Source organism: Salmo trutta, chromosome 3 (assembly GCF_901001165.1).
Source record: "Salmo trutta chromosome 3, fSalTru1.1, whole genome shotgun sequence".
Taxonomy (NCBI): Eukaryota; Metazoa; Chordata; class Actinopteri; order Salmoniformes; family Salmonidae; genus Salmo; species Salmo trutta.
In genome coordinates, this window is record NC_042959.1 from 48749943 (window position 1) to 48764868 (window position 14926).

General features: G+C 41.3%; 1 protein-coding gene across 1 annotated transcript in view; it reads right to left on the reverse strand.

Moving 5' to 3' along the window:
• Positions 1-14219, reverse strand: part of LOC115176902 (nucleolar GTP-binding protein 2) — a 30862-nt gene extending 16643 nt beyond the window's left edge. Inside the window, exons 1-6 of the mRNA XM_029737276.1 lie at positions 14015-14219; positions 13477-13567; positions 13132-13226; positions 12635-12774; positions 2158-2342; positions 1761-1827 (exon numbers count right to left, since the gene is read on the reverse strand). Of these exons, the coding sequence (XP_029593136.1) occupies positions 1761-1827; positions 2158-2342; positions 12635-12774; positions 13132-13226; positions 13477-13567; positions 14015-14078 (642 nt within the window). The 5' untranslated portion in view covers positions 14079-14219. The remainder of the gene's footprint in view (positions 1-1760; positions 1828-2157; positions 2343-12634; positions 12775-13131; positions 13227-13476; positions 13568-14014) is intronic.
• Between the last annotated feature and the right edge of the window lie 707 nt (positions 14220-14926).

Here is a 14926-nt window from a genome sequence, read left to right on the forward strand (position 1 = left end):
GAGGCCCAGAAGCTAGGATATGCATATAATTGGTAGATTTGGATAGAAAACACTCTAAGGTTTCTAAATCTAAACTGTTTGAATGATGTCTGTGAGTATAACAGAACTTATTTGGAAGGCGAAACCCAGAGGACAAACCATCCAGGAGTTTTTTATTTTTTAGGTCACTCTTTTCAATGGGTTTTCATTGAGAATCCATAATTCTAAGGCAGTTGCTTGCAGTTTCTATCGCTTCCACTGGATGTCAACAGTCTTTAGAAATTGGTTGATGTTTTTCCTTTGTGTAATGAAGAAGTAGCCCTGTTCAGAATGAGGCTCGAGGGAAGTGTACTGTTTGTTAGAGGCGCGTGACCTGAAAAGCACTCTCCACTTTGTTTTCCTCCGGTATTGAACGCAGTTTATCCCGTCTTAAATTTTATTGATTATTTATGTAAAAAAATACCTAAAGTTGTATTAGGAATGTTGTTTGAAATGTTTGGACAAAGATTACAGGTAACTTGAGATATTTTGTAGTCATGTTGCGCGAGTTGGAATCGGTGGTTTTCTGGATCAAACGCGCCAAATAAAAAAATGGACATTTTGGATATATAACGACGGAATTAATCGAACAAAAGGACCATTTGTGATGTTTATGGGACATATTGGAGTGCCAACAGAAGAAGCTCGTCAAAGGTAAGGCATGAATTATATTGTTATTTCTGAGTTTTGTGTCGTGCCCGGCGGGATGAAATATGATCGTCTGTGTTGTTTGATGGGGTGCTGTCCTCACATAATAGCATTGTTTGCTTTCGCCGTAAAGCCTTTTTGAAATCTGACACTGTGGCTAGATTAACAAGAAGTTCAGCTTTAATTTGGTGTATTGCACTTGTGAATGTATGAATGTTAAATATTTTGTATAATTTTTTGGGAATTTGGCGCTCTGCAATGTCACCGGATGTTGTCAAATCGATCCCGTTAACGGGACTTCAGCCATAAGAAGTTAAGGAACACCAGAAAAATACATTTTTATTCAGATTTAGCTTAGAATTACACTGATTAGGCATATGCAGCTTACCTTTGAAGCATCTCTTTGAGTGGGCCATCTATCCCTATTCCGTTATCCCTGTGCCAGCCAAATGTTTGCATAACCATGAAACCATGTTGTTAGCTAACATGACTAAACAAGGTTGCTTGTTATCAAACCAAAAACTTGAGGCCCAGGAGTAGTTTAAAAACAGCCCGCGACATGGTTTATAAAATTATATAACATTAGCGCCAATTTGCAGTAGAAAGTGGTTTGGGTTTGAAACTTTATTTTCAGTGATGTAAAGGTACAAGCATGACTGTCACTGTGCTCCATTTGTCCTCTATGGCAGTGACTCGGAGGCTGCATGACAATAAAGCTTAGACTGGCATGCTTTGTCCTTACAGGTGAAATGAAAAGACACGTAATCCACGTCGCTCGCGTGTTCAACCCCATCACTGTCTGCACACCCCAGCTCGCCATCAAGGCTAAATAACATTTTTTTTTTTTAAACTGATAGAGATGAACAGAAAGAACGGAGGGAGAAAAGCAGCCGAGTAGACTAATGGCTAGTTAGGGGATGCGGATAGCTGCTCACAGCTGTCACACGTCAGGGATGTCATTAACTTCGATATGAGAAACATACAGCGGCAAGTTCGCGTCCCTGATACCTGCACCGTACGCAGTCTCGATTAGGAAAGATCAAGATGAACTACAATAAACATTCCTATATCAATCCGATAGAAAGATGCTGTACCTTGTAGAGTTCTCCCCAAATCCTCTTCGACTGGCCCTTCTTGAAGATCTCCTCACGAGCTTCCTCTCTGTGTGTAGATAACATACAGTTCAACAGGTGCCACACCCTAACAATAACCACAGACTGGAACCGCTCATGTGGTCCGACATACATTCAAAACCTAGGCTATATTATCAAAACATAGGCTATATTATCAAAACAAAGAAAATTATGGAGTATCAATCATGGAATTGGGGTAGTAGTAAATAGAAAATGGTTAGTAGTTATTGGTAGACATCGAATACATGAAAAAGCACAGTACTGTTTGAAGGCATTGTCACTGTCAGTCAGTGACATCAGTGACAGTAGCCAGTGACAGAATTAACAGTGCCAAAGTGACAGGAGCTACTGCACTTACCTGACCCCGTCGTCCTCTGTGACCAGGTCGCGGTCCTTCTCAGCGCTGTAGGTCTGTGCCGAGACCTCGGCCTGTTCTGCCAGGTCCTTCACGTCTCCCACCATCAGGTTGGGTCGTTTACGCTGCGCCTTGGGCCCGAATGTGGTCTCAAAGCCCTCGGTGTCCAGGATGTGTACCTTAGAGTTCTGCAGAAGATGGTGGCCAAGGGGAGGGGATGGGGAGAGATAATTTAGACAACATTGCTTGACAGACTGCATTGGTTAGAAGACAGGAGGAGATAACAGGAGGAGAAAAAAAAGGGGCTTTTGCAACCTATTTGAGAGGCCATTCTATCACAGCTGCTTCCAAAGGAGAGAAGCAGCAGGAGGGAGACATTCGGAAGACAGACAAGGGGAAGACTTTACGATAGATGTGAAAGACGGATGTGGAAATGTGGGACGATAGATGCAATTACATCTGTGCTGTACTCTTTTATTATGGTTTTCAATGGGTGTCTGAGCTCTATAACCACAAGTGTCCTCAAAACGTAATGTCTGCAAGTTGTTCAGCTGCCTTACAGACAAACCACAACCCGGGGGGGCTGGAGGAGAGCAGCTCTGTGCTCGCACAACAGATTTATTGCCGCCTGCATTGTATAGTGTGGCTTTGTAATGCTGCATGCAATGCAAAATAAATGCTTCCACTAAAGCAACAGCTTATTTCTCTCACTGCGAAGAAACAAGCAGAATAAAAACCCAACGGCTTGGAGGTGGTTAGAGCTGGAACAAAACTCTTGGCTGGAACAGTAGAGGAGAGAAAGAACAGTGTGTAGAATTCCATGTGTGTTCCGTGTGAGGTATATGTTAGGTTATAATTAGTTGGTGCAAACCGCAAAGATTTATGCGATGGAGCTGGTGTCCATGTTCCAGGGGTTCCACCAATAAACAACGGTGGAGAACAAACACAACACACAGAACCCCAAGTATGCAGTGAAACTGTCAATAAACTTCATTGCCTGAGCCAGATCTGATTAGGAGTTAAATTACCCTCCAACACAGCCGTAAAAGGAAGCCTTAGTCCTATTCCAACACGCAGAGAGAGAGAGAAAACAAACAGTTTATGGATCTTGTCAAAAGCAATGATGTTTAAGATTTCAGCTTCACTTTGACCATCCGCCAGGATGTTTTGGAGGTTGTTCTTTGTAAAACTATACGTCTATCACCTCCCGTTTCATTCTTCCACCCCTTCTGGTCTTTTTTTGCAGTATTCTAACGCTAACCCTGGCTTTTAAAATTAAAATCTAACAGTAAGTTACAATCTTTTCTTTATCCTTGAAGGGGGGGAAGCAAAAACTCCAAATACGTGTTACCGACTGAACACCGAAACTATGGTGAAAACATCACCATAAAAATAGAATAAGTGACCTGACAAAGACCTTGGCGAGAACACTGCCAACAAACAGTGAAGATCAGGAACAGATCAAAAGATGGAGAACCAAAATTGACATCCAATTAAAAATAATTTATGCAACATATCTGGACTTGCTCACATTGCTTTGGCATGGGGCTCAATTCCCTAAATGGCTTAAGACATAAAATGGCAAGAGAAGGAAGGAGGAGTGGGGAAAGGAGGGAGAGTAAAAAAAAAAGAAGGAAAAGGCCATTCATCTCCAACAGCTTTGAGCGTCTTGAAAGGTCTTACACGCATATGGAGCTATTTAGAGGGAAAAGAACACTGAAACTCAGTCAACAACAATGTTCAGAGAGAACATGAAGAACTGAACAGAAGTGTTGCTTGGAGACTTTTGGGGTGTTTTTTTTTTTTTAGCTGGGCGAAATGGACAATAAGTCAAATTGTGATAAATTTGACCATGTTGCTCGATAACAAATACAAGGACATTCACTGCACATTAGTGGCAGGGCTCTGGACAATTACCCAGTGCCAAGTAAGACAGAGATTATAGCCTTTGATTAAAAAAGCTATTATTTCATCTAACATATACAGGGAATGCATGATTGATATTTTGATGTGAAACCTGTCAAAATAGGATCCAGAATTATCAGAGAATTTGACATCTTTGTGCATATTGGCCTATAAGCTATAATACTCACATCTTAAGGAAGAGGGAACTCAAAACATTTAGCTAGATTGATAACCATAAATATGATAGTATTTCTATATAGCCATGTAGGATAATTGATTAATCCATCAGTAAAATGTGGGTTAATGTCCTACAATAAATAAATAAATAAATATATATTTTTTAATACATACAGTTGAAGTCGGAAGTTTACATACACTTAGGTTGAAGTCATTAAAACTCATTTTTCAACCACTCCACACATTTCTTGTTAACAAACTATAGTTTTGGCAAGTCGGTTAAGACATCTACTTTGTGCATGACAAGTAATTTTCTAACAATTGTTTACAGACAGATTATTTCACTGTATCACAATTCCAGTGGGTCAGACGCTTACATACACTAAGTTGACCGTGCCTTTAAACAGCTTGGAAAATTCCAGATTTTGGCTTTAGAAGCTTCTGATAGGCTAATTGACATCATTTGAGTCAATTGGAGGTGTACCTGTGGATGTATTTCAAGGCCTATCTTCAAACTCAGTGCCTCTTTGCTTGACATCATGGGAAAAATCAAAAGAAATCAGCCAAGACCTCAGAAAAAAAATTGTAGACCTCCACAAGTCTGGTTCATCTTTGGGAGCAATTTCCAAATGCCTGAAGGTACCACGTTCATCAGTACAAACAATAGTACGCAAGTATAAACATGGGACCATGCAGCCGTCATACCGCTCAGGAAGGAGACGCGTTCTGTCTCCTAGAGATGAACGTACCTTGCAAGCAGAAGAACACCATCCCAACCGTTAAGCACGGGGGTGGCAGCATCAGGTTGTGGGGGTGCTTTGCTGCAAGGAGGGACTGGTGCACTTCAGGTATTGGAGTGGCAATCCCAAAACCCTGACCTCAATCCCATAGAAAATATGTGGGCAAAGAACTGAAAAAGCATGTGCGAGCAAGGAGGCCTACAAACCTGTCAGGAGGAACGGGCCAAAATTCACCCAACTTATTGTGGGAAGCTTGTGGAAGGCAACCCGAAACATTTGACCCAAGTTAAACAATTTAGAGGCAATGCTACCAAATACCAATAGAGTGCATGTAAACTTCTGACCCACTGGGAATGTGAAAAAGCTGAAATAAATAGTTCTCTATACTATAATTCTGACATTTCACATTCTTAAAATAAAGTGGTGATCCTAACTGACTTAAGACTGGGAATTTTTACAATGATTAAATGTCAGGAGTTTTTTTTTTTTTTAAACTGAGTTTAAATGTATTTGGCTAAGGTGTATGTAAACTTCCGACTTCAACTGTACATACATAACATTTCCAGCTCTAGGCGAAGGCTACTTGATGTAACTAAAAAGAGTAGAAGCTTTGAAAACTGTACATTTTCCTGTAGTAGCGTTTTGAGCTTCTCAAAATGCCTCTCTCCCTCCACCATGCGCACAGTTAGGAGAGGGAGTGAGAGTGGCTCGCACACACAGCAGCCGGCCACAAAACAGGGACAGGCAGATACTTTCATAGCAGGAATCCTCATAATGCATAGGCTATTACAGTTGAGAAAATAATGGTTTTAGAACAATCTACAGGAACGTTGTGTTGCAAAACCACCGGTGGCAGGGGTGCAAAGTTGGCCAACTGCATCAAACTCTTTCTTGCAAAACAACGCGATACAGGCAGGGTGGTTCACTGTGAAGCGAAGCAAAACAAGCGGGAATAGGCCAATAGGTCACAAATATAGCCTGGTTAAACCCGAATGAACGCTCAGTCTGGTGTAACCAGGCTCTAAGAAATCGGCTACCTGAGGTAATGATTTTACAATAAGTTAACTACTGACTTTCAGCAAAAATAAAGAGAAGGGCACTCAACTTGTACTGCACTGACTCAGATGACTGATGGTTAAAATAAATGGATAATAAAATGATAGGTGGAGCTGTATTGTTAGATTTCAGTGAAGCCTTTAATTTTATTGATCATAAATTTTTAAAAAAGAAAAAGAAAAACCTCACTTGCTATGGCTTTACATTACACGTGGCAACAGTTTGGGGAAGGCCCTTCCCTGCTTCAGCATGACAATGCCCCGGTGCACGAAGCCAGGCCCATACAGAAATGGTTTGTTGAGATCGGTATGGAAGAACTTGACTGGCCTGCACAGAGCCCTGACCTCAACCCCATCAAATACAGTTGGAATGAATTGGAACGCCGACTGCGAGCCAGGCCTAATCGGCCAACATTAGCGCCTGATCTCACTAATGCTCGAAGCAAGTCCCCGCAGAAATGTTCCAACATCTAAGAGGAAAGCCTCCCCAGAAGCGTGGAGGATGTCATAGCAGCAAAGCGGGGACCAACTCCATATTAATTCCCATGATTTTGGAATGAGCTGTTCACTTACACTACATGACCAAAAGTATATTCAATGTCCCTCAGGGCAGTTGTCTTGGGCCGTTACTCACCTATTATTTTTTACAAACGATTTTCCACAAAGCTATAATGACTATGTATGCGGATGAGTCCACACGCTACAATTCAGCAACCAAAGCCAGAAAGCTCACTGAAATTCGAAAAAAGGAGTTAGTCAGCATCAGAATGGGTGATTCATAATAAACTGGTCTTAAATACATTAAAACTAAAAGCATTGTATTTGGTTCCAAACATTTTCTAAGACCGAAACCTCAACTGGATTTGTACATAAAGGTGTGACCATTGAGCAAGTCGAGGACGCTTGTTCGAAGCATTGTTCACATCAGACAATGCTTCTTGTGAATAGCAAACTAACATTTTTTGAGTATTTTTTAATGGGGCGGGCAGGGCAGCTCTAACCAAAATCTCCCATCTCGTCTCATTGATTCGACTCCAGGTTAGTTGACTCGTGACTCCAATTGGCTTTTGGAGAAGTAATTAGCCTTGGGGTTCACACTTTTTCCCCAAACTACACTGTGAATGTTTAAATGGTGTATTCAATATAGACAAGAAAAATACAATAATTTGTGTGTTATTAGTTTAAGCACACAGAGTTTGGATATTGTTGTGAATTAGATGAAGATCTGATCAAATTATGTCAAATTTATGCAGAAAATCCAGATAATTCCAAAGGGTTCACATACTTTTTCTTGCCACTGTTCACAGAACATTTGCATTGTAACGTTATCCTACTAGCAACTACATTTGAATGATTTGAGTGACAATGACAAGCATACAGTGAATCCAGGCCCTGCAGTGCCTGGCTCCACTCCTACTCCCCAGGCGCTCTCTTTTGATGACTTCTGTAACCATAATAACCTTGGTTTCATGCATGTTAACATTAGAAGCCTCCTCCCTAAGTTTGTTTTATTCACTGCTTTAGCACACACTCTGCCAACCCGGATGTCCTAGCTGTGTCTGAATCTTGGCTTAGGAAGTCCACCAAAAACTCTGAAATCTTCATCCCTAACTACAACGTTTTCAGACAAGATAGAACGACCAAAGGGGGCGGTGTTGCAATCTACTGCAGAGATAGCCTGCAGAGTTCTGTCCTGCTATCCAGGTCTGTACCCAAACAATTTGAACTTCTACTTTTAAAAATCCACCTCTCCAAAAACAAGTCTCTCACCGTTGCCGCCTGCTATAGACCCCCTCGGCCCCTAGCTGTGCTCTGGACACCATATGTCAACTGATTGCCCCCCATCTATCTTCAGAGCTCATGCTACTAGGTGACCTAAACTGGGACATGCTTAACACCCCAGCCATCCTACAATCCAAGCTTGATGCCCTCAATCTCACACAAATTATTAATGAACCCACCAGGTACCACACCAAAGCCGCAAACACTGGCACCCTCATAGATATCATCCTAACCAACGTGCCCTCTAAATACACCTCTGCTGTTTTCAACCAAGATCTCAGCGATCACTGCCTCATTGCCTGCACCCGTAATGGGTCAGCGGTCAAACGACCTCCACTCATCACTGTCAAACGCTCCCTGAAACATTCCAACGAGCAAGCCTTTCTAATCGACCTGGCCCTGGTATCATGGAAGGATATTGACCTCATCCCGTCAGTAGAGGATGCCTGGTTATTTAAAAAAAATGCCTTCCTCACCGTCTTAAATAAGCATGCCCCTTTCAAGAAATTTAGAACCAGGAACAGATATAGCCCTTGGTTCTCCCCAGACCTGACTGCCCTTAACCAACACAAAAATATCCTGTGGCGTTCTGCATTAGCATTGAACTGCCCCCGCGATATGCAACTTTTCAGGGAAGTTAGGAACCAATACACACAGGCAGTTAGAAACGCCAAGGCTAGCTTTTTCAAACAGAAATTTGCTTCCTGCAACTCAAACTCTAAAAAGTTCTGGGACATTGTAAAGTCCATGGAGAATAAGAACACCTCCTCCCAACTGCCCACTGCACTGAGGATAGGAAACTCTGTCACCACCGATAAGCCCACTATAATTGAGAATTTCAATAAGCATTCTTCTACGGCTGGCCATGCTTTCCACCTAACTACCCCTACTGCATTCAACAGCACTGCACCCCCCACAGCTACTCGCCCAAGCCTCCCCCATTTCTCCTTCTCCCAAATCCATTCAGCTGATGTTCTGAAAGAGCTGCAAAATCTGGACCCCTACAAATCAGCTGGGCTTGACAATCTGGACCCTTTCTTTCTAAAATTATCTGCCGAAATTATTGCAACCCCTATTACTAGCCTGTTCAACCTCTCTTTCGTGTCGTCTGAGATTCCCATAGATTGGAAAGCAGCTGCTGTCATCCCCCTCTTCAAAGGAGGTGACACTCTTGACCCAAATTGCTACAGACCTATATCCATCCTACCCTGCCTTTCTAAGGTCTTCGAAAGCCAAGTCAACAAACAGATTACCGACCATTTCGAATCCCACCGCACCCTCTCCGCTATGCAATCTGGTTTCAGAGCTGGTCATGGGTGCACCTCAGCCACGCTCAAGGTCCTAAACGACATCGTAACCGCCATCGATAACAAACAATACTGTGCTGCCGTATTCATTGACCTGGCCAAAGCTTTTGACTCTTAATCACCACATCCTCATCGGCAGACTCAGTAGCCTTGGTTTCTCAAACGATTGCGTCGCCTGGTTCACCAACTACTTCTCTGACAGAGTTCAGTGTGTCAAATCGGAGGGCCTGCTGTCCGGACCTCTGGCAGTCTCTATGGGGGTACCACAGGGTTCAATTCTTGGGCCTACTATTTTCTCTGTATACATCAATGATGTCGCTCTTGCTGCTGGTGAATCTCTGATCCACCTCTACGCAGACAACACCATTCTGTATACTTCTGGCCCTTCTTTGGACACTGTTAACAACCCTCCAGACGAGCTTCAATGCCATTCAACTCTCCTTCCGTGGTCTCCAACTGCTCCTAAACACAAGTAAAACTAAATGCATGCTCTTCAACCGATCGCTGCCTGCACCTGCCCGCCTGTCCAGCATCACTTCTCTGGACAGTTCTAACTTAGAATTTGTGGACAACTACAAATACCTAGGTGTCTGGTTAGACTGTAAACTCTCCTTCCAGACTCACATCAATCATCTCCAATCCAAAGTTAAATCTAGAATTGGCTTCCTATTTCGCAACAAAGCATCCTTCACTCATGCTGCCAAACATACCCTCGTAAAACTGACCATCCTACCGGTCCTCGACTTCGGCGCTGTCATTTCCAAAATAGCCTCCAATACCCTACTCAACAAGCTGGATGCAGTCTATCACAGTGCCATCCGTTTTGTCACCAAAGCCCCATATACTACCCACCACTGCGACCTGTACGCTCTCGTTGGCTGGCCTTCGCTTCATAATCGTCGCCAAACACATTTGCTCCAGGTCATCTACAAGACCCTGCTAGGTAAAGTCCCTCCTTATCTCCACTCACTGGTCACCATAGCAGCACCACCTGTAGCACGCGCTCCAGCAGGTATATCTCTCTGGTCACCCCTAAAGCCAACTGCTCCTTTGGTCGTCTCTCCTTCCAGTTCTCTGCTGCCAATGACTGGAACGAACTACAAAAATCTCTGAAACTGGAAACACTCATCTCCCTCACTAGCTTTAAGCACCAGCTATCACAGCAGCTCCCAGACCACTGCACCTGTACATAGCCCATCTATAATTTAGCCCAAACTACTACCTCTTCCCCTACTGTATTTATTTATTTTGCTCCTTTGCACCATATTATTTATATTTTAACTTTGAACTTTCTTCAAACTACAAATCTACCATTCCAGTGTTTTACTTGCTATACTTTATTTACTTCGTCACCATGGCCTTTTTTGCCTTTACCTCCCTTATCTCACATCATTTGCTCACATTGTATATAGTCTTGTTTATTTTTTTTCTACTGCATCATGGATTGTATGTTGTTTTACTCCATGTGTAACTCTGTGTTGTTGTATGTTGTCGAACTGCTTTGCTTTATCTTGGCCAGGTCGCAATTGTAAATGAGAACTTGTTCTCAACTTGCCTACCTGGTTAAATAAAGGTGAAATAAATAAATAAAATAAAAATACAGTACCAGTCAAAGTTGACACACCTACTCATTCCAGGGTTTTTCCTTTATTTTTACTACTTTCTACATTGTAGAATAATAGTGAAGACCTCAACACTGGTGATTGTGGAGGCCAGGTCATCTGGCGTATGTGATACTGTATGCGTCAAGAAATAAATAATAACCCTTGAATGAGTAGGTGTGTCCAAACTTTTGACTGGTACTCTATATTCAGCATGCCATTCATATGAGCATTATAATATGAATACAACCCAAAAATAATGTGAAATGCACTCATAACTTAAGTACGAAGGCAATATATTTAGACTATTTTGCGTTTGTCTGGGCTTGCTAGCATCAGCCAGCAAGCAGCCCTGGGTGAGGCATTTCACCCTGGGAGTTAAAATGCACTCTGGGAATTGTAGTATGCTATGTAAATTCCATTGTATTCCTATGGTGTGTACTGCGTAGACCAGGGGTATTCAACTCTTACCATACGAGGTTCGGAGCCTGCTGGTTTGCTGTTCTACCTGAAAATGTATTATACCCACCTGGTCTGCCGGGTCTAAATCGGTGCCTGATTAGAGGGGAACAATGAAAACAAGCAGTGGAACTAGCTTCGAGGTCCAGGGTTGAGTTTGAGGGGTGTAGACTATCGCGGTATAGAAGCTTCAGAAATTACCTTCAAAGAGTTTTTTACATTGTTTTGGAACTTTTAAATGATTTAGCTGTAATGAAAAATGGATTATAGGTCTAATGAATGTCCCAATATATTTGACCCAATATTATGGCCAACGATGATTACCGTAATTTCCGGACTATTAAGCGCACCTGAATATAAGCCACACCCACTGAATTTTTAAAAAAGTATTATTTCGAACATGTCCATAAGCCGCAGGTGCCTACCGGTACATTGAAACAAATGAACTTTACACAGGCTTTAACGAAACACGGCTTGTAACAAAAAAATTATAATTAGCAGTAAGCTTTAGTTGTCTTTTTGCACTGAGTCAATTCCTCACTCTGCTGTTTCCAACGTCTTATCATCGACTCATTAAGACCAAGCTCCCGTGCAGCAGCTCTATTTCCTTTTCCAACAGCCAGATCAATCGCCTTTAGCTTGAAAGCTGCATCATATGCATTTCTCCGTGTCTTTGCCATGATGAGGGTGACAAAATGACTACCGTAATCAGAATGATGGGAAGTTTGAGAGCGCTCGATTTAATCTAAACAGTAAACAAAAAAGTTGTTTCACCTTAACCCGTTCGGCAATTTCATTGGTCTAATGAAAGCTTCATACCGCAAAAAAAACTGAGCACGTCACAATGTGTTTTTTTGGAGAAAAAAAAATTGAAAGCGGGAAAAATCCATATATTAGCCGCGTCATTGTTTAAGCCGCGGGGTTCAAAGCCTGGGAAAAAAGTTGCGGCTTATAGTCCGGAATTTACGGTATATTAACCCTGATACTGTATGTGTCAAATTACATTTTAAAAGATATTCCTCTGTTAGTTAATGCTTAAGAGTATAAAAATGTGATAAAATATTGAATTTGGCCTTTACTACTATAGTCCATAGTAACAAATTGAATAGCACATTCACAAATGGCAAAAATGACAGTAAAATAAATAAAGAACAACATTTTGAAGTGTCTGTCATATCTAGGATATATAAGAAGTCTCACATACATACACACATTTAATATGGCGTTTTATTTTTTGAAAGAAATTGAATATATTATTTTAGATGTTGTACTAAATGAAGGTTGAATAAAAAAACTAGTTAACAACATATGTTCAAAATAATTAAGGCCAGTGGTTATGCTGTGACGGTATTGTTTCCGTATCATGATACTAAACCTGCTATCGAGGTCAAAATGCTGGTATCGTGACCACACTATAGTGTGCCCAAATTAATGCGACCCTGTTTGGTACTCACGTGTGCCTTGACTCTGTCGTGCAGGAGTGACATGGGCAGCCTGCTCTGTTTCATCACCACGCGGTATGGGTCCTTCTTCACCGCACCCATCTCATCCTGGAACTTCTGTAGGGATGACTGCTTGATGACCCGAGTGTTTGCTGAGACAGAGGAGACCAGAGGGGAAGAATTATCCAGTGTGTGTGTGTGTGTGTGTGTGTGTGTGTGTGTGTGTGTGTGTGTGTGTGTGTGTGTGTGTGTGTGTGTGTGTGTGTTGAGGCTGCCATCTTATCTCTCCGTACACAGATATTTAAAAAAGGCATAAAAACAGATTTATTCTTAAATCAAGGGTTTGCCAGTCATTATTGACAAGAACTTCACCATTCTGTATAGAGTTTGAACTTGCTCAGAGCCGATCAATTGTTAGACAAATTGCCATTATACCTGTCCAATCAATAATAAAAACAGACAAGAGAATTTGTGGCAGTGTGGCAATTGCTGTTAACAGCACAACTCACCAAACCATTTGATGTTGGGCTCCACTCTGGCCTGTGTCCCATCAGCCACTGTGGACTGGTACGACAAACGCTTGATCACCTGGCCTCTGTTGTTGCTAATGGCAGAGGAAATAGTCAGTGGTCACGGAAGCAGGTGCATGGAAATGATGTTACAGTCAAATATGTTACAAAACAATCATTTTAAACAAGAAAGAATGAAGATGAGCTAACTGTGGAATACCAGGAACTGTGGGCTATATCTGGGTAATGTGTCAACCCCTGACCTGAGCGTTACACTAGCATTAAAGTAGTTAATATGTAAGTCACAGGGGAAGTGTCACGTTTTTCCCCCCACCCATCATTTACCATCTCTGCTTTTGTCTGTACATATTCAGACGCCTGACAGTTGCGCGGTCCCTCATGCTGTTGCCTGAACCTGCAGGAGTCTTGGGTCGGTCTGTAAAAGGTAGTCATAAGGTACAGTTATGGTGATATAGCAATTTAATGTCACACAGTGTTGGAGATTACAGGTGGTGGTATTTTGGGTTAATTAATTGTCAGTGTCAGAACAATATTGGAAATCCATATAACGTGTAGTTCTCAATGTTGTTATGGAAGTTATGTTGTGTTTTTGGCATAACGTTAAAACTAAATTAGCTAGTTACTGTAGGGAACTAATTATGTCAGTGCCAAACATATTGTATATTTTTCCATTTGTAGCTAACACGAATGTCACATATGGACCAAATGTTTCTGTATAGATAGTTAGGTATGGTTAGATCTGTCTGTTTCTTTTCAGAGAGAAAGTCTATCGGCTTAGCCAGCTAACGTTAACTAACGTTAGCTAGCTAACATTAGCTGTAAACAAACAGTAACGTTACATCGCGCATGGACTGTAACTTACCAGGATTACTGCTGGCCGCCGAGGTGTTTATCGTGCTTTTCCCCTTGAACCGTGGCTTCACCATCTTGGCAGGTTATCTGACACACACGTAGACGATGAACAATAAACGAAAACACTCAAAATGTAAAGTTATATCTTCAACTACTTCTTTGTACCCGAACACGTGTTTTAACTCAGAGTCCCGCACGTTCCGGAAAGACGTCATCAGAGAGCGACAGTACGTGTAATTTTTTTGTGTGTATATATATTTTATTTGTATATTTTTTTAAATTGTATTTATTGCAGACAAACCAGTATACATACAAGAAGTATACAAACAGACAATGATAACATATACTAGGGGGTACAACAAATTACAGATTATACTAAGACCTTAAAATATACACACATATTGATTGTTTTAGCAGCTTTCTTATTGGAAGAATGTAGAATGTACCGTTCGAATTCCTTATAGAAAACACGGAAGAGTGTTTTTTTTATTAATGAATTTACATTTATGAATATGAATTTTACATTTGCACAATTCGATTTGATGAGGTAAAATTCTGTATCTTTATCCCTATTATAGTTAAGGAAACCCGAGCAGCACACTCTCCCATAAAAAAAACAAAAGTCATCAAGAATATTAACAATTATAAAATTACAAATATACATACAAACAAATAATTTCTTTACATGTAGACAATGCCAAAATAAATGCAAAACTCTTTCTGGATGCTCAACACAAAAAGTACAGTTAATGTTAATGTCTTTTTTGAGTTTCTTCAGGTAATGATTCACAGGGTAATACTTATGGGTCATTCTGAAAGAGACCTCTTTGACCTTGTTAACAAGCAGGTATTTGTGTGGTAATAACCAGACTTTTTTTCCCAACAGATATTATTGACAAATGTATTCCAGTAAGTTGTGACA